Source organism: Euprymna scolopes, chromosome 25 (genome assembly GCF_053919585.1).
Source record: "Euprymna scolopes isolate OS-2025 chromosome 25, ASM5391958v1, whole genome shotgun sequence".
Classification (NCBI taxonomy): Eukaryota; Metazoa; Mollusca; class Cephalopoda; order Sepiida; family Sepiolidae; genus Euprymna; species Euprymna scolopes.
In genome coordinates, this window is record NC_136506.1 from 49,325,140 (window position 1) to 49,351,733 (window position 26,594).

The 26,594-nt window shown below is 30.4% G+C and overlaps 1 protein-coding gene across 10 annotated transcripts in view; it reads right to left on the bottom strand.

Moving 5' to 3' along the window:
* LOC145247346 (calcitonin gene-related peptide type 1 receptor-like) overlaps positions 1-26,594 on the bottom strand; it is a 987,580-nt gene that overhangs the window by 140,902 nt on the left and 820,084 nt on the right. For all 10 annotated transcript variants that reach the window (XR_013863250.1, XR_013863251.1, XR_013863249.1 and 7 more), the window contains one exon: positions 10,786-10,849. Coding sequence is in view for 7 of the 10 variants with exons in the window: in XM_080109020.1 (XP_079965146.1) it covers positions 10,786-10,849 (64 nt within the window). In the remaining 3 variants the exon portion in view is untranslated. The remainder of the gene's footprint in view (positions 1-10,785; positions 10,850-26,594) is intronic.

Here is a 26,594-nt window from a genome sequence, read left to right on the forward strand (position 1 = left end):
ATCAAATCTCCAATACTAATGATTACTACAATACTATCTCATTGATTACTGTACAAGCAATAACCCATATCCCTGAGTGGCCTTCGGGCATTGATAAGTGGTGACCCCATGTAAAAATAAATAAATAACACCGTAAGGTGAGGCAAATACCGTTACCCAGAAAAAAAACTCTGTATTCCACATCGTAACTTGAAAAGCCGTATCCCGGGGCGATCGTATCCCGGGTTTGTACTGCATTAAGGTATTGATTTTAACAATGCGTTTGACCTTGAGATATTCACTTTTGTATTCTAGTAACTAATTACTTATTAAGTTTTAACAGCTACACGAGGATAAAAATTTAAAAGATTACCAATTAGATGTAGGCAAATATTATTATAAGATTTGACACATTCAACGAAGACGGCAAGATTTGATTACATAAGAAGACGGGTAAACAAGTATTTCTTGACAATAAACTTGAAGAGGACTATGATGGAGTCACCAGAGAAACACTCTTGTTCTAGAGATTATATAATATTAGAATGGTAAGATTCAGAAGAAGCAAGCAACGTTCTTCACTGTTGTTGAAGTAAGGCAGGTACTTGCTGTGCATGTTTTAAAAAATGAGTCAAACATTGTGGCTCAGTCGAGCACCTTTCATAAAAAGTGTACAACTATTACAATGATTTTTTATCGAAGCGATTGACAAAATATCATATATCTCATTATCGGTTTCATTCGAAAAAATGTCTATATGCGAAAAGAAAAGAAATAATTTTCATTAAAAATCATAATCAAAATGAGTTCACGAAAATGGAACATACTTATAGATACACATTTTCACTGATTTGTATTTGCAAACATAATCATGAATTATTGCTAAGAAACATACTTGTTTAACTGTAAAACCTATGTACCCATACTTGAAATTTAAGGGTTACGAAAGGCTTAATGGTGTACTTCGTTTTCTCTATCGTCAATTATAGGCGAGTTTTATTCATTCAATTAGGTATATCAGTTTAGCCAATAAAATAAGTCTGAATAAACCTTTTGATCATGTTTTTTATGTTTATCTATATTACAATATATCAACTTTTCTTTGAGAATCCAATATTGAATTTGTTAGTATATAATAAATCATAGACGATTAGTTGAATACTACGAATACAACGCATAACGCATCCATTTCTAGAGAGTAATTTCGTGCGTATCTTATTCATATAGTATCAATTGAGTGGATTTAATGTGATTGTTAGGATCCACTAATTATGGTATGATGGTGATCTATCTTATTCGTATCTAAATGGACTTTTCTAGGCATTATGTAAAGAGATTACGCAATAATCTCGGAGTAAGTTTGTTAATATACGTTAGACTTCTGTAAATAACACTTTTGTCAATAGACCATCGTTCCGTCTTATTTATTATCAGTTCTTCAATATCACAACACTAATGACGAAGAACTCGAATTTATTTGGTTCAACATAACCGGATTTGTTTGGCTCATAACGCGAACTCATTTTTGTCAAAATAACTATTGCAGCGTATTCTCACAGGTTTAGATTTTTAATATCAGTGTTTATAAGACCATTGCTGATTGGTTGTAGGTTGTCTCTCTCTCATTAGTTTTATCTCTCGGACCGGCAATACTTTTCACAAGGCAACCTCGCAAACTACTCCTGTGAGATGCGGCAAAACCCACCTGGGCCTTTGATTCTGTGTTCGACTATACGAGGAGCCGCAACAAAACTTCAATACGGTATACACATGAACTTTTTTTTATCTTTGTACAGAAATGTCTGTACTATTTTGTGTACATCCATAGTTTCCAGAACTAACCATCTTCCTTTTCTTACACTCATACTAACGAAGATTATCAATAGAGTTGTTGAAATGATACTCTTGGATTTCCATTTGACAAAATAACCGTAACTATTGTTTTACACAACATGGAATTATGTTGGATAAAATTTGATCTCGAAAAAGGTTTAGACGATATATCTGAATTCGATAATATTACATTTTAATATAAAATTGTGTCTTACTTGCGAAAACAATAGAAAAATGTTCGTTGACGCAAACGTTTTTAGCACGAACTAAATGAGGAAGTAAAAATTATGAGATATCTCCATTGACTTCTGTAATAATATGGAAAAATTAAATTCTGAAGCCAAGAAGTTAGAATACAGCCAGCAGATTTCAATTATAGTGTATACTAAAATGTAAGGTGATCATTTTGTGCAGATTTCTCTACAGTATTGAACTATGCACTAAAAGATTACAGTTGTTCTCAGCCAAGTCAAACAGAAATAATTTCTAAACTCAATCGAAGAAGATTGTTTCAAAAGTTAAATTAATTGCTGTGTATCTTCAACTACCTGTCAACAAGAGGTCCTAGAATCTACTTTGTATAAATACGAATGGATATTTATACAAATTCCAAAGATTAACATCTGGGGTTAAGATTGTACCAGCTATGTTTCAACAAATAATGAACACGTTGCTTTGTGAACTGCGATTTACGACAGTCTACTGGTATTATTGTAGGATCAGTAAAATTAGCAAGCAAAACAAATTAAGAATATTGGGAAAAATCAGAATTATGCATTTGAATTAAAGGAGGATAAATTCGGTGTTTTCATGGAAAAATGAAATATCTTGGTACAATTATACATAGATTTTCGTGGAACAAGGAATTGTTTCTACTAACTATGTTTTTGTTTTTACTGTAGTTACGATTTCACTACTTGTTCTAGAGCTGCCTGGATGGCGTCTACAACTGTAATTGGAAACAATAGTGCACCAGATTCATTTTTATTTATTTAAACCGTGTTCTATTTAATAAATGTTTTAGTGATTTTAGAAAACCGAGACGGTTGGAAACTAATTTAGTTCTGTGCCCTAAAAAAGTTAATAGTTTTAATGTTCTATTTGTAGTCAATTTCCTCTAAATTAAAAAAAGAACACACGAGAGCATAGAATTTATTTTCAGATATTTCACGGGGAATACAAATAAGATAAACACAAAAACTCATGTTCCATTTATTTTCGTTGACTGTTATTTTACTGTCGTGGACGAACAGAAAAAAATGAAATACTATTTCCCATCTTTTTTCCACTAGCCTTTTTTTGTCTGCTTTGAAGACAATGGTTTTGTTCCTATGTGCAGGTTCACTCCGAGTAAAAAAAGAACGCTGTCTTTCGTCTGTCTTATCATTGCAAACATGACCTTCGTCGTTAGTTTTATAAATATAGAATTCTGTAATTTCGTTTATGTAAAAAACACAGTTTTCCTTTTCAGTGTAAAACGAGTCTTGGGGTTCAGACTTATATTTCCCTTCTTTTTTTAAGTTCTAAACCAACTAGTGTTATACAAACACTGGGGTGTGTGCTTGTTTCCTTCGAAATTCGTCGAATCCAACGTTGCCAATGCTATGTGACATTGATGTGGTTAAATAAGTGTTTCATTCATAAGTTCTTCGAATCCTTCGTCGCCATTGTTATGAGCATGTTACGAGGTCACGACGAAAACAGAACACGATAATAGAATACAAAAGGCATTTACAGAAAAAGTGTTGGTTGGTTCACCTCATATCGACTAACACTCTTAGGGCTTTTTCTTCCGGTATTTACTCATTAGTTGATTCGTAAGTAAAACAGGTAGTTTACTACAACACTTTATTACATAATGATATTCTTTTTAGCGTATTTATTGTTATATATCTGAAGGTTATTGTGCACATATAAATCCCTTTTATATTTTATGTATATATATATATATATATATATATATATATGTGTGTGTGTATAAGGACCTTCAGATATGAACGTATAAAGATATCTTTATGCGTATGTGTGTATGGGTGCATGCACAAGTAAAACAAAGTATTATAAATGTGTGTATGAACGAGTGTATACAAAGTAAGTTTATGTTTGAAAACAATTAAAATAAATAAAAATATGTTACAATAATAAAATAAGATGAAATTATGCATCAATTGATATAAAAAGAATATATAAAATAAAAATATATATATATATATAATTTTCAGAATGTGAGAGAGTATATATAATAAATTCCACAGCCAAACAACATCGCAGCCCAAAAGAGCCATGACAGCCAACGAACCGGTTCGTTGATTGTCATGGCTCTTGTTGGCTGCGACGTTGTTTGGCTGTGGAATTTATATATATATATATATATATATATATATATATATATATATATACGTACTAAGGAGATTTATACATAAATATATATGTTTGTACACCTATGTGTTTTTCGAAAAATATACGTATTCGTATGTATGTAGATTTTTTTTATTTTTCTTCCTTTGAAGATTGTAATGCTGGGTATGAGGCTGTCAAACCAGCTGCCAACATTGCCCCGCAATTGTCTGACCAACCGAGAGCTCTTTTTAGTATCCTCGCTGTTCCCTTAAGTGCAATTGTCTGAATCTCTTTTGCACTTGGTTCACCAGGAATATTAGTTAGATAGGACTTCAGGTTCTTCTTCATAAGTCCTGTGGCACCTATGATAACTGGTATGATTGATATCCCCTTTAGGTTCCAGTTTCTTTTCATATCATACATGAGACCTTGGTATTTGGTCTGTTTCTCTCTTTCAGCTCTGTTCAGACCGCCATCATTAGGAACACTCACTTCAATCAAGGTTGCAACTCTCTCTGACTTATTCCATATAACTATGTCAGGTTTCACAGCAGCATTTTCAAGATAAGTGGCTGCAGGGATTTCATGGTCGTAATGTATGGTATATAAGTCATTTCCAACTGTTCTTTCAGGTTGATGTTCCCAGGACTTACTGCTACACTGGATGTTTAATTTTTTACAGATGGTCCAGTGGAGGTACTTGCATACTCCGTCATGTCTCGCTGTATAGTAGCCGTCCCCTAGAAGAGCTTTGCAACTTGATATCAGATGACCAACACTTTCCAATTCTGTATGGCAGAACCTGCATTTATTGTCATTACTGATCCCTGCCATCTTCTTGAATGCATTGGTCATCAATCCCTGGTCTTGGGAACCCATTATGACCCTTTCCTGATTGTGGTGGAGGGATCCTCTTTTGAGCCAGTCCAAAGAACCTTCTTTATCTATGTATTCCTGAAAGAGTTCCCTCAGAAAATACTTTGCACGCTGATGTTGTTCCTATTCTTTAAGGTTTATCTGTTGAAAGGTCTCGGTATATTTCTGCCGGCTCTTTCTTGCTATTTCTGTGGCACACTTATTTGGTGTTTCGTCCTTATCTGAGAGACAACTCTGACCAAAATGCTTGGCCAGCTGGGTGACTAATGTTGTTCTGCTGGCTCTTGTCTCTTGATGTTCATATACTATTGAGAGGGTGTCATTCTGGGAGCTTCTCAGATACTGACCGGTGCTCACAATAGTTGCCCTATGTTGATGATTAATCTCTGAGAGTCCCAGACCTCCTTCTCCTCTGGGGAAATACAGCCTTGGTAGACACTGATTTCTGTATATTATTTTATGAAGCGTTAGTAGCTTCCGTGTCTTTACATCTAGCCGGTTGATGTATTTTTGTGGCCAGTCAATGATACCAAAGCTATATGTTATTACTGGCATAGCAAGCTGGTTTATGGCAGTAATTTTATTTTTTATTGGTGAGCTGGGTTTTGCATATTTTCTTCGCCCGGCGTACATATTCTTTACTAATCTTCTCCCTCATCTTGGCATGTTGTATGTTCTCGTTTTCCTCAATGCCAAGGTACTTGTAAGGCTCATGCTCTTCTAGATCCCTGATGTCGATGTTTTCATTAAGCTGCATATTTTCTGTGTGGGTCTTCTTCCCAGCTCTGAGTGTACATTTGGCACATTTATCCAGGCCAAACTTCATTCCGATGTCACTGGAGAATGTGTATACTACCTGCAGAAGGTGGTGCAGATCGGTGTCAGAGCTAGCATACAACTTAAGATCATCCATAAAGAGCAGATGGTTTATTCTCTTGCTTGGATCTCGATGGCGTCCCTGGCTCAAATTGTAGGCGCTCGGATTTTTATTCAGGAGCTTGCTTAGTGGGTCTATTGCCATACAGAAGAGTAAGGGAGATAAGCTTCACCTTGGAATATTTTATGCTTTTGTTTAGCATAATCCGTTGCCCATATAAGTGCCCACCTCTCTTCCCTTTCCCATATCACCTCCTGTCGATGTTTTGTTTCCTCATCCTCTACTTTCTGGTAGTCTTTTGCTGCAGTCTTCAGAGCCTCACATCTAATGGTATCTACGTCCTCTTGTGGGATATATCTTCCCATCTGTGAGATGAGGAATCGCAGGTTGTGTAAAGGTGTGTGCTTTTTCTCTGCTGGGAGGTTTGATGTTTTTATAGCCTCGGTTAGTATCTTTCCTGAGCTGCGTCCCCATTTCTCAAACCTTGAGTAGTGGTAGCAGTGCAGAAGGATCCTCTTTTGCTCGACAGACCATGGCTGGATTTTAATCCCCCCTCCTGTTTCTTTTGGGATCTGTAAAGCGGGCTGGAGGAAGGACGCTTGGTCCATCTTGATCATGGACTGGTTGCTGTCCTTGTGTGACCTCTGGGGTGATTGGTGTACCACATTTTGAGGCAAGAAGGTTCACACCATTTCTTTCCTCTTCCTGCCTGGTGCATAAACAGGTTGAGGGGCCCTTTTTATCCTGGGCGACGGCCGTCCAGTTTGAGTTCCTTTTGTTTGGCATTTTTCATGGTTGTTCCTCATTGTCCACGGCTTCTTATTGGTTATTCGAAGCTTCCCTCTACCTACTTTACATAAGTAGAGGGGTGCCCCCATCCGCAACCTGGGGATGCACTGGATGGCCGGAGGAAGACGGCACACCAGTGCCAGAGGAAGACGGCACACTAGATGTAGATATGTATGCACAACAATATGATAGATAAAACATACGTAAATAAAAATAAAGTTATACAGTTATGTGTATGCATGGATGTATACGTATATATAAAAAGTACACACACGCTTATTATTAGTTTTATGTTGACGTATATACGTGTATGGAAAAGGAAAAGTATACTAAGCTTGAGAAAAAATATAAATTTAAGAGTAGTCTCCCTTTGAACACCAAATGTCAAACCTTCGATATGCGACCGAAAACATTAAAAAAAAAACATACAAAAAAATCAAAACAAAATATACATCGTTTGAATCAAGAAATAATACATTTGAAAACACCTAACCTGGTGGGTATGTAAATAATAAAAAAGTAATCTTCAAAATAGCTTTTAAGGCTCTGTTATTTCATTATTAGATTAAATTAAATAAATAAATAATTTAAGATTAGGGATGATTCAGTTAAAAATGTCTTTACGATCAGATCGCCCACGAACATGAAATCATCACGCTGAAAGTTTAACATTTATAAAACTACAGAGGAACAAAGTTGAGTAAATTTATCTGCTGTGAAAGAATAGACACATATGAAGAAAACGCACACAAATAAAAAAAAATAGAACTAGAGATAGTAACAAAAATAAAAATAAATAAAAATAGAAAATATTGCGGACTGCAAAACAAAACAACGCGCGGGCGACATTTCTAGAGAGAATAGATATAAATAGAGGCTGAGATCAATTCGTTATTATTGACCATAAAATGGCCCCTCTTATACCGTATTTGAAACCGACAGTACTGATGTTTTTCTGACCTTTTATAACATTTTGATATATATATATATATATATATATATATATATACATATATATATATATGTTATTATTTATTTACTTATCGGTAAGTTGGAGTTTAATATTAAGTAACAAGAATTAAAAAAAAAGAAATAAAAGAAATACGCGTGTAGTCTCTCTATGATATCTAGTATATCATATATCAATCTTGACAACTGACGTCATTGGTAATTTACTTGTTGACAAGCCATGTTACAAAAATAATGAATTATGCACAAGTTGACAGGAAATCTTTGGATTTTTAACTGAGGTTTATGAGACTAACGCCCACAAACTTTGAGTTGCCTGGTGGTAGACATAGTTGTATCGTCAACAGTCACATCGAACCAATTCTCAAATGAGAAATGCAGAATTCTAACATTAAAATTAGCAAAGCGCCATTATCCTTGGCTTTCCTTGATCTTTGCCAAATAAAAAAAACAGAGATTTGTAAGTTTCTAGTGATTCATATGGCAGGATATTTTCATCCCATGAGAAACTGAATCGCTAAAAAGTAAAGATTTCGAATATTATCAAAGTATACTTACGCAAATAGATATGAAATGTCTTTATTAAAGTTTGTGCCCATTTCCATTCTATGGAGGCCAGGCGTGAGCGCAGACCCCACAATTTTATTATACCATCCCTATTTAAGTTAAAACATACTTATCAAAGTATTCTTATGTACATCTATATCAAAAACACTTGTAAACGTTTCTTTTTAATTTTTAAATTTTTAATTTCCATACTTTGTGGACCAGGCGCGAACGCAGCCCCCACAATTTTAATGAACCACTCTTCTGCCAGATCAAACATACCCATTCCTGTGTCTCGATACATCTTCTATCATTATATGCAATCAGTTTTCTATAATAGACAACCATATAGGAGACTATTCGTGACCAGACACACACAGGCGTTCAGCTTTATATATATATATATATATATATATATATATATATATATATAAATATATATATATATATATATATATATATATATTGTTGTTCATTTATATATGCTCTGGCGAACGTAGAACATCAACTTAAATAAGTGGTGTACACAAAGATTTCAATAAATAAATAAAATAAAATAAACGCAAAAGCGAAATTTCTACCAAGAACCGTGTATATATATATATGTGTCTGTGCGTGTGTAAATACATATATTCTTGTATACGGCTAATTATATATGAATATATATATATCGTCACTTATAGACTATTCCGCTGTATCAAAGCTCTGCAGTGCAGCTAGACAAGTAGGTTCCTCAAGCCGGGATCGAAATTTGACTGTGGGCCGGCATTCGCCACTTCTACCACTTAAGCTATCGTCCGACACTTGCTGAATATAAGCGAAATCTCAATGTAAACACCGTCAATTAGCAATTTCCCTCCGAGAACTCTGACTGAGAGCAAGGAGAGCATATTGTCGTTTACTCTGTAGTTGTATTACAGCATTGCAGTGCAGCTTGAAAAGTATGGTGGACCAAAACCTGACTGCAGAGCTGACACTTCAAAGGTTATCGAAAAGTAAATGCCCACTATTAAGTGCTCGTAATCAGCAAACGTTAATTCTCACAAGGAATGACTATTTAAAAATGCATAGTTCGCCATCTAGATTTCATGTAGTCTGGGAATTGTGTCAACTGATTTTTTATTGCTGAGTCTGAATTTATCAAGGCCATTCAAGTGTTAATGAGACAGATAGATTGACAGTCGAATGATGATGCATACCATGAGATAAATTCTACTTTCACACCCACTTAGAACAACAAGTAAGCTGCAATTCTTCTTTACTTATAAGAAACATCGCTTATAGAATGCTAGAAAAATAGGACAAAATTAGAACGAAGCTCGATCCATGAAACTGTCATCATATTTTGTCCTATAGGATTTCGATTCTATGATTTTTTTAATAAAGGGGGAGAATCGTTGTTTTGAAAATTGGCTGTTGATTTGAGTAAATACATAAGCATTCACACACATCTCATACTTGTTCGTCGTATACTAGAAACCGTATATTTTACGGCATAACAATTTTCTTAGAGTGATTTAACGAAGAAACAAAATACTCACAGAAATCAATTCGTAAAACACCGTTATTTAGTGTGAGATTAGTTCAAAATATCCTTAATAGCATTAATACGAGCCCATTAATATTTTAATTTAGTTTAGGCGTTTCCTCTGTCATTAGACAAATCGTGCAGCTTGTAATAGTTTTGGCACACTAATGATGGTATGCTTACAAAAAACTAGAACGCTATATTTATAAACAGGGGTGAAAATTATTGACAAATGAGATGAAACCACACTTTGCTACCAACGAATGAGATTCCGGAATCATTTCATAAAGTATATTGAATCTCTTAATCTTTTTTCCGCTTAATTTTTGTCTTTACATGGGAAGGACCTCTGCTCTTCGTCTAAAGACTTTTTCGGATTGGTTACCTACCGAAAACTCTATTCTTCATCTTCGTCTGAAAGCTTTTACAATTCAAAACTTCCTTTGACTGACACTACCATTTTGTTTGGAACAACACAAAACAGGCGATATTAAATGCATCAGTTTGTATCATAGCTGTAATATTCTTAATCTATATAACGCACTCAGTTCTTTGGCAGAGTTTCTATTGTGATGTCACATAGAAGCTGCCACATTTCTCTCCAGCCTCTCCCAAAATTAACAACTTGAATTATAGATATAAAAAGCAAAAACAAAACAAAACAGTGTTGCTACTGGGTTACGCTTCTTGTTGCTTTATTTCTTCATTTTTACAGAACGTTGAGATTAGATAGTAGATATAAACTCCCCTACATCCTGTGCAAAGACAGTGACAAAATACATCTTATTTGCCACAGAGAAAGACATTCCTTCATTTTCCCCTACATATCTTTTCAGATTTCTGCTCATGATTAAACTTCCTGTTCACGTTTCCTTCGTACTTGATTTTTTTTATATTTTTCAAGAAATTTTCATTTGCTACACCTAATGTAAAATTCATATTAAATTTTCTAATCAACCAAGATTTTCCCGCACCTGCTAATAAATATTATTACAAAATAAAAGTAATATTTACAAATTTACAAAAAGCAAACATAAAATTAACTCACGTTTCTGGATCCATAAACTTTGCACGAAGTATTGCATATGTCATCAGAATTAAGAACGGAAAACCTACAAAAAAGAAAGAAAAGTAGAACATGATAGAGAACAAAAATAACGACTAAAGCAAAAACACTTTACATTCTTACAAAAAAAGAAAAAATATATTTCATTGAACACATCCAAATACCTAATAATAATCTCAACTAATTCTTAGCTAAAAATGATAATGAGATGCTTTACTGACAGAAAAGCATTCATCTTTTATTAAATATTACGAAAGCAGGATCCGAGGACATTCCATAGTTAAGTATAATATATTTTACTGCAAATAAACTAAACAGCTATATATATATATTTAGTAAAATAAACTTAATATCTACATATACTTAGTTAAATAAAATAACCATCTACATAAAGTAAGTTCAATAAATTCACATTTACATTTATTTGGTTTAAAATAAACTTTATATCTACAGATATTTAATTTAAGAAATAAACATGTACATGCATTTAGTAAAAAATTATATTAACATTTACATATATAAAGTTAAATAAACTAAACATCTACATATATTTAGTTAAATAAACTAAACATGTACATATATTTAGTAAAAAATTAAATTTACATCTATGTATATTTAGAAAAAGAAAATTAACATCTACATATATTTAGCTATAAATATAAACTAAATACCTACACATATACATTAAAGGATAAAATTTAGATGTATGTGGACTTATTAAAATAACCTTTACATCTACATATATTTAGTAAAAACTAAACATCTACAAATATTTAGTTAAATAAACTAAACATGTACATATATTTAGTAAAAAATTAAATTCACATCTATGTATATTTAGAAAAAGAAAATTAACATCTACATATATTTAGCTATAAATATAAACTAAATACCTACACATATACATTAAAGGATAAAATTTAGATGTATGTGGACTTATTAAAATAACCTTTACATCTACATCTTAGTAAAAACTAAACATCTACAAATATTTAGTTACATAAACTTAACATCTACAAATACTTAGTTAAATAAACTTAAAATCTACATATACTTAATTAAATAAAATTAACATCTACATATACTTAGTTTAATAAAATTAACATCTACATATACTTAGTTAAATAAAATTCACATATACATATACTTAGTTAAATAAAATTACCATTTACATATACTTAGTTAAATAAAATTAACATCCAAATATACTTAGTTTAATAAAATAAACACCTACATATACTTAGTTAAATAAAATTAACATCTACATATAGTAAGTTCAATTAATTCGCATCTACATTCATTTGGTTAAAAAAAATTACATCAACATATATTTTGGTAAAAAAAATGACGTGTGTATATTTAGTAAAAATAACGTTAACATCTACATACATTAAGTAAAAAAATAACTACATATATTCAGTATAAAATATAATTCTACATATATTAAGTAAAGTAAACTAAAAATCTACATATATTTAGTTAAAAAACAAACTACACATTTACACATATTTAGTTAAAAGAAATTAAGCTTTACATATATGTATAGTTAATAATAAAATTTACTATCTATGTATATTTAGTTAAAAAAACTTAACATCTACACATATTTAGCTATAAATATAAACTAAACATCTACATATATATTAAAAATACATTTTAGATGTATGTATATTATTAAAAATAAACTTTACACCTGCATCTATTTAATTGAGAATAAACTTTACATTTTCATATATTTATGCAAAATATAAGATTAACACCTAAGTATATCTAGTCAACAAATTAACTTAACATGTAAATATATTTAGTTAAAAACTATGTATATACATATATTTAGTTCAAAATAAACTCTCTATCTTCATATATTTAGTGTAAAAAACTTACCATCTACATGTATTTAGTTAAAAAATAAACTCTATATCTACATATGTTTAGTAAAAGAAACGTAACATCTACAATTATTTAGTTAAAAAATAAACTTAACATCTATATATTTAGTTAAACAATAAACTTAACATCTACACATATATTCAGTTAAAAATGAACTTAACATCCACATATATTAGTTAAAATATAAACTTTACATCCACATATATTTAGTTAAAAATAAACTTAACATCTAAATATATTTAGTTAAAATATAAACTATACAGTTATATGTATAAATTACAAAAATAAACAAAACATTTACATATATTTAGTTAAAAAAACTTAATATCTACATATATTACGTAAAAAAATAATAAAACGTGTGTTTTAATTTCTATATCTATGATGATGTATAGTTACAGTTTAACTGTTTGTTTTAAAATAAACTTACCATCTACATATGTTAAGTTAAAAAATAAACTTTATATATGAATATATTTAGTTCCAAATACACTTCTATCTTAATATATTTATGTATAAACTTGATATTACATTACTTAGCATCATATATATTTAATTAAAAAAATAAACTTAACATTATATATATATATATATATATGTAATTAAATAATCGCCATTATATCTATATATATTTAATAAAAAATAAACTTCACATCCACATATATTTAATAAAAATAAACTTTACATCTATATATATTAAATAAAAAATTAAACTAAACATCTACGTATTTATAATAAAAAAATCAACTTTACATCTATATATATATTTAAGTAAAAAATCAACTTTACATCTATATATATGTTTAAGTAAAAAAATAAACTTTACATCTACGTATATTTAATAAAATATAAACTTTACATCTACATATATTTAAGTAAAAAATAAACTTTACATCTCTATATATTTAATAAAACAATAAACTTTACATCTACGTATATTTAATAAAAATAAACTTTACATCTATATATATTCTTAATAATAAATAAACTTTACATCTACATATATTTAACAAAAAAACTTTACATCTACATATGTTTAATAAAAGAATAAACTTTACATCTACATATATTTAATAAAAGAATAAACTTTACATCTATATATATTTAATAATAAATAAGCTTTACACCTATATATATATATATATATGTAATAAAAATAAACTTAACATCTATATATATATTTAATAAAAAATAAACTTCACATCTATATAAATATATATTTAATAAAATAAACTTAACATTTACATATATTTAATAAAAATAAACTTTACATCTAAATATATTTAATAAAAAACTTTACATCTACATATATTCAATAAAAAACTTTACATCTATATATATTTAATAAAAAATGAAGTTTACATCTACGCATATTTAATAAAAAATAAGAATTACATCTATATATATTTAATAAAAATAAGCTTTACATCTATATATATTTAAGTAAAAAATAAACTTTCCATCTATATATATTTAATAAAAAATAAAAATTACATCTATATATATTTAATAAAAAATAAACTTTACATCCACATATATTTAAGTAAAGAATAAACTTTACATCTATATATATTTAATAAAAAAATAAACTTTACATCTATGTATATTTAATAAAAAAATAAACTTTACATCTATATATATTTAATAAAAGAATAAACCTTACATCTATATATATTTAAGTAAAAAATAAACTTTACATCTCATATATTTAATAAAAAATATACTTGACATCTACGTATATTTGATTTCAAAAAACTTTACATCTATATCTATTTAGTTAAAATATAAATTTAATATCTATATATATTTAGTTAAATTAGAAACTGAACTCAATATCTACATATATTTAGTTAAAAATATACTTGACATCTACATAACTATTTAGTTAATACATAAACTATACAGCTACATATATTCATTACAAAAATAAAGTTACCATTTACATGTACTTAGTTTAATAATAAACTTAATATCTACATATATTTAGTAAACAAAATTAATAAAAAAACGAACGTTTAAAACCATATATCTATAATAATGCATAGTAACAATTTAACCCTTTTTATATTGTCTGCAAACAATCGATAAAGCATCTGTTTATGACGATTTTGATATAAAACAATTCTATTTTAAAAGAAATAAATTTATTAAGTGATTGTGAGATGTCATGTACTCACACACGAATTATACTTCAAATCTTTAGTTATAGCATAGTCTAAAACAGTGTTCAGACAAAGAAATACTAAATCCCCACTAGTATTATGCATGTACACGTTTGCAAATTACATATTTGTTTGGATATTTTACAGGAAAATTTACTGACCTTTCCAATATTTTGGTATTAGAATATTTTGTACATATTGCATTAAAACTAAGTACGAAAATCAATTTAGTCATTGGATTTTACTAAGACAGTCATTGGATTTTAATAAGACAGTCATAATAAGAGATTGACCATTTTTGCTTATGTCCATTCCACACATTTATTTCATGCGATTACATTCCCCGATTTTATTAGCGCTAGTTAATCATAATCTCAATCTGATTTGTTATCACCAAACAGTTTCTAGTCGATGCAGTTCACAACGGTTGGCCTATGACTGTCTGATATGATTGTTATATTTTCGGATCGGTACACGTGCTAGACCTGAAACATACTAGAACTATTTTTTCCAGAGAGAATCTTGGATTTCCAAATGGTCACTATATAAATATATAATAAAAATATAGAAGCAGTATGGATATCTGACAATATTATTTTTTTGATTTATCAGTCGAGAACAGTTTTGATTTACATTTACGTAGAACTTCATATATGTCTATTTTGTTTTTAGCTATTCTGTAATCATAGTAACAACGTGGAAGTAGTTCCAAACAATTAAAATATATACAGACTTTATGCTCTCTTCTATTACCCAGTTCCTAACAGGCAATGTTTTATATACCTTTTAGTTTTAAGATCTTTCGTGAGAAACATAAATTTCATTTGATTTTTTTATCAAAGCAAAACAGTTATAGTTGCATTTTTCCAAATTATCAATGAAATTAATTACCCATATTAATTAATCTGATGGATTTACACACACAATACTAGTTACACCGAGTATCAAAATTTTTGCCGATTTAAAATCTCATCTTGAAAATAAAAAACTCTAAATTAAAATAATATTCATACAAATAACGTCATTTGCTCTCTAAAACATAATCCTATATGTCAACGAGCTTATAAATACCCTATTTTTAAAACTTATTTACGTTTTGATGTAAAATATGAATCTTAATCATTTACCATCATTTCTCGTGATGTTAATCTAAAGCAATCAAAATGGTTTCGTAATCATCGAAATAAATGATAATCCGAGCGAGATTTTCTAACCAAATTGTACTTGATTTTCAGTCAGTAATTGTGTGTGAGAACTAGCATTGTAATGATGGAAACTTACTCCATTTATGTTAACCAGAGAATATGGATGATCAAAATATAAATGATGCTGTAATAAACTAACAGAAAAAGGAATAAATTAATCATGATGAGATATTTCAGTAAAAAGAACATGTACAAAACAAATCGCAATTATTTTAAATGCCCTCTCTACAAACAGGCAAAATGTATTGCATTGGTGTAATGTTATGTAAAGTTGTTGAATATAAAAATACATATTTGGCTATTATAAGCCTATTTTAAATTCATGGAGTTCTGGGATTATAAACATCTTCAAATGTGTAAAGTGCAACAATGTGCAAATAAATAAGCAGTGAAAAAACGTAATGATTTTCGCAGCAGCAGCAGCAACCACAAGAAGAAGAAGAAGAAGAAGAAGAAGAAGAAATCATAGATTTATACTTTATCGCATCATTGTTTAACATTCATATATTATTTCTTTTTTCTCATTTAAACGCAGCTTCTTTTCTTTTAACGAAGCAATTCATTAATAAGAAACACAGTGATTGCTCAATAGTTCAAGATGAAGGCAGGCTTATACGAGGAATGATATATCCTCTTCAAATGGTGTTGGCTGTAATAATAACAAGATAAGATTTGATAAATGCTGATTCCCAAGTAAAAAAAAGAATATATAAGTTTATTATTAACAAATAATTTATTCATTTTCTTTGCTTATCTTATAAAATATCTATTTCTCGATTACAAAATAACTAATTACTATATTTGATTAATGGATTTTTATTTACATTTTAAAGAAGAAACATTTCCTAATGAATTGATGCAATTAACTAATTTTAATGTGTTTGTAAAACACATTCAGCTAAATAAATTAAATTAAAATATTTTTGAATATTCGGGAAAACATTCATATTTTATTCTAAATTTCTTGTTAAATAATTTTTAATATGACATTTTTAGATGAGGGCTGGTTGTTTATAATACTTGTGTTAATCGGACTATTGTTTTCATCTTGGGTGTTGTTTGTGCAAATATTTTTTAATAACAATAAAATAGAGACTAAACTCAAAAATTAAGAAACTATTTATGGGGCCAGTAACTTTTCTCTTGTTTTCCAAACAACAATCAACATGCCTGAGGACGGCCGGGGGCCGATCCGATGGAAAATGGCACAAATAACACTCAGGATGAGGACAGTATTTCGTTCAATATAAGTAATATAATTTTTGCTACATTGCTTATAAAAGACAATGTGTGATAGAAAACAACATTGTGTTTCCTTAGCGTTTACAGATATAAATGCCTATGTCACGACGTAAATTAGTTGGTAAGGAGATAAAGTCGTGTCTTTGGTAGCGCCACCACTCTCTATATACTTGTGTGTGTTAAATCTACAAACGTGCCAATGAAAACCAAGTAATAACTCAAGAAACATACAGATATGCAATAAACGATATTTTAATCGGGAACCTGGTTGATTTTACTATGGAATTGTGTCTACGATAATATATATAAAATATATAAGACATATATATATATATATATATACTAGCGGGGGTACCCGACGTTGCCCGAGTGTTTGTTTCCGGGACGGGGGGGAGTTTTAAAAAATGTTATGGTAGGTAAGTAGGAAGGATCAAACCCGGAGTCATGAGTAAAAGTAGGAAAATAAAGTGTGAAAAAAAACAAAACAAAACATCTGCAACGTTAACAGTTCAGCCACCAAGAAAAGTCCATTCCAGTTGTTTAGGAAAAAAAAAAAAAACGACTACGGTAGGTCGGCGCGAACGTGAAAATATAATGTGAATTGTCCAGCACGCTAACCACTACGCCACAGAGCACTGCAGCTTAGTTTAGTGATTTTAAATAACTTCACATGAAAGAACTACGAAGCCAAACCGGTGTTCTCTTCTCAACTGTTCCTTGTGAACGATCCCCAAACGGTGTTAAGTGGTGGCAGGGGGAGGAGGAATTTATTAGAGAGAAAATATTTTACCACTTCCATTGATCTTAACCGATTTTGGCCGTGACTTCTCAGCAGAAAAAAGTATAGAAATCTAAAATTATCGAGGAATTTGAGAAATAATAAGCCTATAACACACCTCAGCTATTGTTCTGCCGTTTGTGCATATTATATTTGCATGAAATATCTTGATTTTTAATCCTATTAAGGTCCAAATCCGACGAGAAAAATGAGTTCATTTTATTTATATAGAGAAGAGAAGAGAAGAAGAGAAGAAGAGAAGAAGAGATATATGCATATATATATAAAGTGTGCGTATAAAGAAAAAACTTGGATAATGCAGAGAAAAATATCAATTATGGATTAAATTAAATTTTCTGTTTTAAATTTCGTAATTATTTACGAGTTTTAAATAAAAATTCATGAGTTCGACAAGCAGAATAACACCGAAAGTGTGACCAATCGTCCGAATAATCAAAATAATTCAACTCATCAGTCCCCATTGAAAACTTTCAAAACAGACATAACTGTTACAGAAAGCGGTCAACTGCTTGATTGGTCTTACAACAAGAAAATAGTCACAAGCAATGATATTTTGAATGTTTCTATTGGTAACTTAGTTGTAGATATTAATGTCTACAGAACACGCCCAAGATTTTAGTTAGCCAATTTGTATTTTATTTCTTGTATTTCTAGTATCACCTGGACTACGGATTGAACCTGTAACATGGAAGGCTGTCACTTAGAATTGGTTATACTTTACATTTTCTCCGTTGCGCTACGACCTTATGTCTAAGGGAACGAGAGAAATCTATCCTTGCTAACTAAATAAAGGGTCAGTTTGAATTGTGTTTAAACTTCAAAGTTCGATACATTGATTTGCAAGTCTGACAAGCCAAGCCTAAAGAAGTTGCATCAGCTGAGACGTTGTTTGAATAACATCAAAATGAGAAGAGAAGTCGAAATAATTCTAGTAATAAAATAGAAACTCACAATTTCTTCTTGGACACGAAAGTGATAAATGTCTTACACACTCACGAAACAGATATTATTTATCGGTTGTTATTTCGGAATTGTCTTTTTTTAAATTGTTTTACCAAATTTTATGTCCGGCTAACTAAAATCTCGAACGTGTTCTGCAGACATTAATATCTTCAACGAAGTTAACAATAGAAACATTAAAAATATCCACATATAGCAAGTAGCATCTATAACAATAAGCACTACGCATACTTTCATATATATGATATTGTTAAAATGAACGTTTGCTTCAGAAAGTACATTTTTTCTCGCATAAAACATTTGAAATGTGTGAGCTCCCCCATAAGTATTCAATAACTGGATCAACCTTTATTTATTTCAGTGCTTATTTATTTATATATGAACAATATATTGCAAAATAGTAAGGCTACCAAGCTTTTTTTCCGGAAATGAATAGCGCATGTCTGCTCCTAGACCTGATCCCTCGGTATATTTACAAATTTTAAATAATTTTTTAAAATTAGTCTTAGTTTTGAAGTTGTATTTCAAATTTTAATGAACAGTAATTATTTTGATCTTCTTACTATTCACATACTATTTTACTAAATATTTTTATTTTGTTATCCAAACTTTTTAAAAATTTTATTATTAGAAAATGCAGTTTTTGTTTAAATCGTGCTTACTAGCATTTATTATTTTACCTTTTTATTAATTAAAAAAACAAAACATGTTGTTAAATAAACTAGTATTTAATGTAAAGATAACATTTATTTTTGTTTACAGAACATTCATAAAGAAAATGTTTAAACATATTTATTTGAGTAAAATGAATTATTTGTGTTTTACTTGTAAATGTGAAATAATTAATACATAATTTCAATGTTAAACATTTAAAGTTTACATTTCGATTAATTGCTTGATTTTTGAGACAGAACTTTCTATAGCTAAAGTTATAAATAGAGTAGGACAGCAGCATATTTTTTTATTGTTTTGACTATCGAATATGTATCTGTTGATATCTTATATGCTTTTATATAGAGTGATGTGATCTTGGTTTATTAACTGTGTCTAACCGTGTCGGATATATACTCGGGAGTATAAGAATATTCTGTTGTCATGGCCCTAGTTATAAGCCAAAAACTTGTATCATTAAAAAAAATGCATCAACTAATAAATGATGTTATATACTAATATATTTCTGAAGGTTCACTATTTTAGCTACTTTTCAATAATTGTGTTTTTCTTTGTGTAATACATTGTATGCGCTGAGAGGACTTCAAGTGTAATCCAAAACGTACATGGGAATATGGAGGTTAGAGTGAGGGTTAGGGTTAGGGTTAGGGTTAGGGTGAGGATTGATGCACGGGGTCAAGCAAAATGTTAATAACGAATATAGTTTGCCGCATGAGAAAATTCAACTTTGACTAGCAATTCCGAGAACTAGTAGGAGTGAAACTATATGTATCACGGACAGCACAGATGTTGCCAGAGGCGGATGTGTGGAAGAGTTTTTCAATTAAATTGCTGGACGGACACACATATCTTACTACGTTGTTTGCAAATTATATCGAAATAATATTTATCAACAAAATCCTTTCTAACCTACTCACTAGAAAATCACATATTAGGAAAGAAATTTTTATTTCAAATTTGGATAAAAATGCATATCTCGTAAAAAGCCGTGTTATATGTTATCCACTGCCGAAATCTTGCTTATTTAACATTTAGAAACTTTTAGCATTTCATTTTATATTTCTTGAAAAAAATCTCTTTATAAAGAACTCCGCGTTGAGGAGAAGTAAACTTCTAGGGCGATTTATTCATCCTATTTTAAAATCTTTTCAATGTGTTAGTTCACAAAATATCTCTTCAGAGTTAATCATAAATTTCAATGACTTTTTATCGAACAGGAAACGGGAATTGCTGATTACATTTAATAACGCAACCTGGAATTTGTTTGCTTCGAGAAAATATTGAAAAAGTGCCAACACATTTTTATTTAATAAGAACTAAAGTTATATTTAAACGTTCTTGTTGATATCATTTAATCGATAGGAATTCTCACATGAGTATTTAATAATGATCGCTCACTTAGAAAAACTAGCGGTGACAGCAAGCATCCACAAATATTCAGTGCCCCCACCTCAGTTTCTTTATTCAGCATTTTACATAGAATACTCGCCGATAAAAGTCGTTGTTTATCTGAAATTTGAGTGACAACATGTTTTCTCAAGATTTCCAATACTCTCTACAGAGAGTTTGCCAGTAAAGGTTTACATTATGCTTTTCTTCCGCTCTCAGACACCTTATGTTTATTTTCTGTGGAATAAGTTTTGAACAATTTTTTTCCTTTTGGTAAGCCATTTACAAACTGACTCCTGTTTCTTATTTATTTATTTCTTAAGTTTTAATTTTTTATATATATAGGATCTCTCTTCCGACCTCATGTCATTTTCTATTTTGTGTAGGTTACCTTCCCCACGACCGATGTCGACTGTTCCTTCTTTAATAGTCAAGAGATATCCATTTTGCCTTTCATCAAAACTGTACGATTTAATTGAAAATGGGCTATTTTATCGATTTCGATGCCAATAAAAATATGGGAGTGTGAAATATTCGTTGATCATCATTTAATCCCGGGAAACGTCGGATCACCCGTCTAGCATATTATATATATCTTTTTTCTTGTATATCTATCTATATATCTATAAAACTGAACGTGTCTGGCTGGCTGTCTGTGTCTATGTCTGTGTGTCTGTGTACATTTCCCTACGCAATAACTCTGTCAATTTTAAGTCTACATACTCGAAATTTGATATACAGGGTACTGAGATTTGGGAAAATCTTTGTAACTCGTTTTCGGACATGGATCTAACTTAATAACTTAGTTTGAGCCCAAAACAATAAATGTTAAGGGGTCATAATAGGGATCAAATTTAAAAACAATTTGACCGCTTCTGTCTACCAAATTACTCAGACAATTTCTGGAAATTTTACCTAAAGAGTAGACAAGCTTTTTAATCGGTTTGGTTCGTAAATTTGAGCTATCAATATATAAATGTATGTATGTATGTATGTATGTGTGCATATCTGCCTAAAACTTTCGACAGAGGCGGCGGATTTTCACAAGATCAGTACAGTTTGAAGCGCGACCCTTCAGACGACAAATACCGAAAAATTGGCTAAAAACATTAATTTCTTCACCCTGAACTGGGCACTTTTCTACGGGTAGGGGTCGCTTTTTTCCAATATTTTCGAAAGTCATCCCCTCTTTTCGATTGTCTAGCCTTAATTAAAACCTACGCCACTCCCGTTTTGACGGTGGTCGTAACAGCAAAGACGTCACGTTTTTCCTGTTCTTTTCCTCCTTCACCGTAAGGGTTCGATCATTCCTCTTACTACCACTTTTTTTTGCTAAACATACACCTCCAAACACCCGGGCAACGCCTGACTGAAATGCTAGTAATAAAGAAGACGCACTTTTTCCCCTCTGGACGAAACTACCTTAGGTTAACAACGACAGATGCCACATCAAAAAACACTACGTTTACGTCATTAGCCATTGCGTTATCTAGCTATAGACCACAATAATACACAGATCATTTCGTAATATTAAAAAATTACATTTAGTCCCAGGAGCGCATGACCATTATCGTTCTGACCGAAAGAGGAAGTAGCTAAGATTTCACCCTCACTTTACCCACAACTCTTACGACACTATTCTACACCGAGTTCTGTTATACTTTTTTCTACTTTTCCCTGGGTGTTAACGATCATTAACTGACTAAAGATTACATACACAACGCATACTCTTACACCTTACAGTCGACACAAATAATGATTTCTCCCTTAAAATATCCGGCACCGCTAATTGGATGAGAAGTATTCATTCTACAATTCCAACATTCGGTTATTGCATCACATAAACGAACAGTTACCAACTATTAAACACGCCGCCATTTTCGGTACGTGCACAATAATATATCGTTTTATTTATTATTCACTGATTTGTTACTCTTAGAAACACTTAACTTACATTATTTATTTGTGAAGATATTACACTCACAAGCCATAAATCATTGCCGAGACACATCATTACCAGTATTTACAGTCACTCGGAGGGATGAAAAGTTACAGATAGAGAGATACTAGAGAGTGGGAGTGAGAGAGACAGAGAGAAATAAGCCGTTTTTATTTTTTAACGGACCTCAAGTCAATTTTTTCGATTGTAAAAAAGAGTAAATTTGATTAAAATTTATTTTTTCAAGAATGTTTATACATTTACCTAGCGTTAAAAATCAAAATTATTAAACAATGATGAAGCTGGCTGTTTTTCTTAAACACAACTAACTTTGCTTTGATTAAATTGTGTTTTTAAATAATAACATTGAATAAAGGTTTTTTTCACAAGAACGTTTATACAATTGTCTAGCGATTAAGCATTAATATATATATATATATATATATATATATATATATATATATGAAAAAAAAACACGTTTAGTATAAAAAAGAAATCAAATTTATGCAACGGGGATGAAGTTTCGTTTATTTAAAAAAAAAACAACTTCATCCCCATTGCATAATTTGGATTTTTTAAAAATACTAAACGTGTTTTTTCAAATACATTTTTTTGTTTAGTCGCTAGATAAATGTATAAACATTCTTGTAACAATAAACTTCATTCAATTTAATTCTTTAGTCAGCGGTACGCAATACGGACATGTAGTAAAAAATAGTTTTGTTTTATACTCGAATACATCGACGTCAGCTCCGGTGTTGAATTATAAAAAATTACTAAACATCGTTTTTCATGTATAATTATATGTTTAGTCGCTAGATAGAAATGTAATAACAAGATTTTTTTCCTGTAGAAAGTTGTTTTTATGACGAAATGAAATTTGGCTCGTGTACTATTTGTCGGAGTTTTCTTTTACTTATTTATTTACTGATTTATTTATTTGTTTACATTTCATTATTTATTGACTGCAGTTACAATGACAGACACTCATAAGAAAGGATTCATAATTATATTTTATTTTTTGTAAGACATATAACAATATAGTAATTCGCTTTTACTAAAATATTATCATGGGCACACTGGATAAAACAATCGTTTACTTTGGTTTTGTTCTTTTATTAAAAATGTTTCAATAATTTACATGAGCATAATTGAATCCGTTATTATTGCACATGTGAGGTTGTCATGTTTTGGGTTTTGTATGTGTATGCAAAGTTATTTGTGTATTTTACATACGATCTGTCCAAGCATAGTATAAACGCACCCAACATCTCCATGTTAATAACGGCTTTCGAAATAAACACCCAAACCTCCCTGGGTTAAGAACGGGTTCCGAAAGCCGTTCTTAACATGGGAAGGCTGGGGTTTGTTATAATACCTTGGCACAATTATACTCTGTTCTTTCTTTTTTGCTATAAAAATCATTCCTTCACTTTTGTTTTTCTTACTATTAATAACGTATGTTCGTTCGCGTTTCTTTTTGCTCAATTGGTATAATCCGGCAGTTTCCGTCGTACGACGGGCGTTGCTCACCTAGAATCATAGAAAAACTTAAAACTGCAGAAGTGCTAAAGTTTGACAAGGAGTAAATGTTTTTTTTTTCCATATTAAAAGCGTTGAACAATACAAAGTACAATTTTGGGGACTTATGTATTTTTGGTACCGTGCTGAAATAATATTGTTTTTATTTACAAAGCCATTTTAACCTTCAGGATGGGAATTTGTTTTTTGCGAATATTAAAAAAATTAGTGTGAAAGTAGAATTTAACCTGGGAACACTATTTACAAATAGCGCAGTACAAAAAAATGCATGACCAATGTGGAGGATGCATATTTTTTCCTAGATGTCTTAAACATGGGTATGTCTACGGCTGTAAAAACATCACGACATAGGAATGATTTTTATCTTGCATTTACATGATTTGTGTATGCTGTAAAAAATTTGTAAAAAATAATTACCAGTTTATTTAAAGCTTCTCCTTTTAAATAGTAAAAAAGTTAGGCTGATAATATTAAATTACACTTAATAAGTATTACATACGGGGCGGGGGGGGGTTAAAGCTGTGGCGAGCGTCGGCGGTACATATTATTATGACACGTCGAAAAAATAAAACAACTGATTAGGCTATTTTAGCAGTACAGACCTTAGTAATTTAAAACAACAGCCGTATTTGAAATTTTTATGCGGCGGGGGGTGGGTGCATGCTACCACTGAGCAACGCCGTTTAACGGGTCCTGCTAGTGTATATATATATATATATTTATATATATATGTATCATAATCTATCTATCTATCTATCTATCTATCTATCTATCTATATATATATATATATATATATATATATATATATATATATATATATATATACTAACAAAAGTACCTGTCGTTGACTGGGTTCAAAAACAGCCTACAGAAAATGGACTTTGATTTATGAAAGTATGATAGGTTATGAAAAGGAAGGGTTGTAAATATGGGTTGAATTTGGGGGTATCAAAACCAAAGCAAAATATGATGAAAGTAAAAATAAAATAGATAAACTCCATAATTTATTATACAATACCTTTTCACACTGAAACACTTATCACAATATTCTGTGAATCTATATTAAAAAACCTTGTTAAACTTTATGACATATTTCCATTCAATGGAGGTCAGGCGCGAATGAACACCCCATAATTTTATTTTACAATATTTCTTCAAACTGAAACATTATTATCAAAGTATACTTACGCAGATAGATATGAAAAGAATTTATTAAAGTTTGTGCCTATTTCCATTCTATGGAAACCAGGCGCGAACGCAGGCCCCCCACAATTTTATTATACCATCCCTATTTAAGTTAAAACATACTTATCAAAGTATTATGTACATCTATATCAAAAAAACTCGTAAACGTTTTTTTTTATTTTAAAATTTTTAATTTCCATACTTTGTGGACCAGGCGCGTACGCACCCCCCACAATTTTAATGAACCACTGTTCTGCCAGATCAAACATACCCATTCCTGTGTCTCGATACATCTATCAATATATGTAATCAGTTTTTTAAAATAGTCAACCATATAGGAGCCTATTCGTGACCACACACATACACACACATACACACACCCACATTCAGCTTTATATTATATATATATATATATATATATATATATACATATATATATATATATATATATGTATATATATATAGATATATATACATATATATATATAAATTAAACTTGGGTTGTTCGACTTAAATAAACTAGAACAATACAGGCCCGTTTTTCTTAACATTTTGCGACAGCATTTTTAGCTAATTCAAGCGTGTTTTTATATACTTAAAACAGAAAAATGTTAATATACATAAAAAAAAAAACTTTTTCGAGTGAAATCCTTTGTTATAGGCAAAAGACGTACACGTTATACAGCAGCAAATACTGGCATAAGAAGAGCGGTCATTGGCGGAATTCCAAAAGCTGAAGACGCGATATTTATCGTTTCCTTATTGGTACAAAGTTGTTTTTTTCGAAAGAAGATTAATGGCCTGA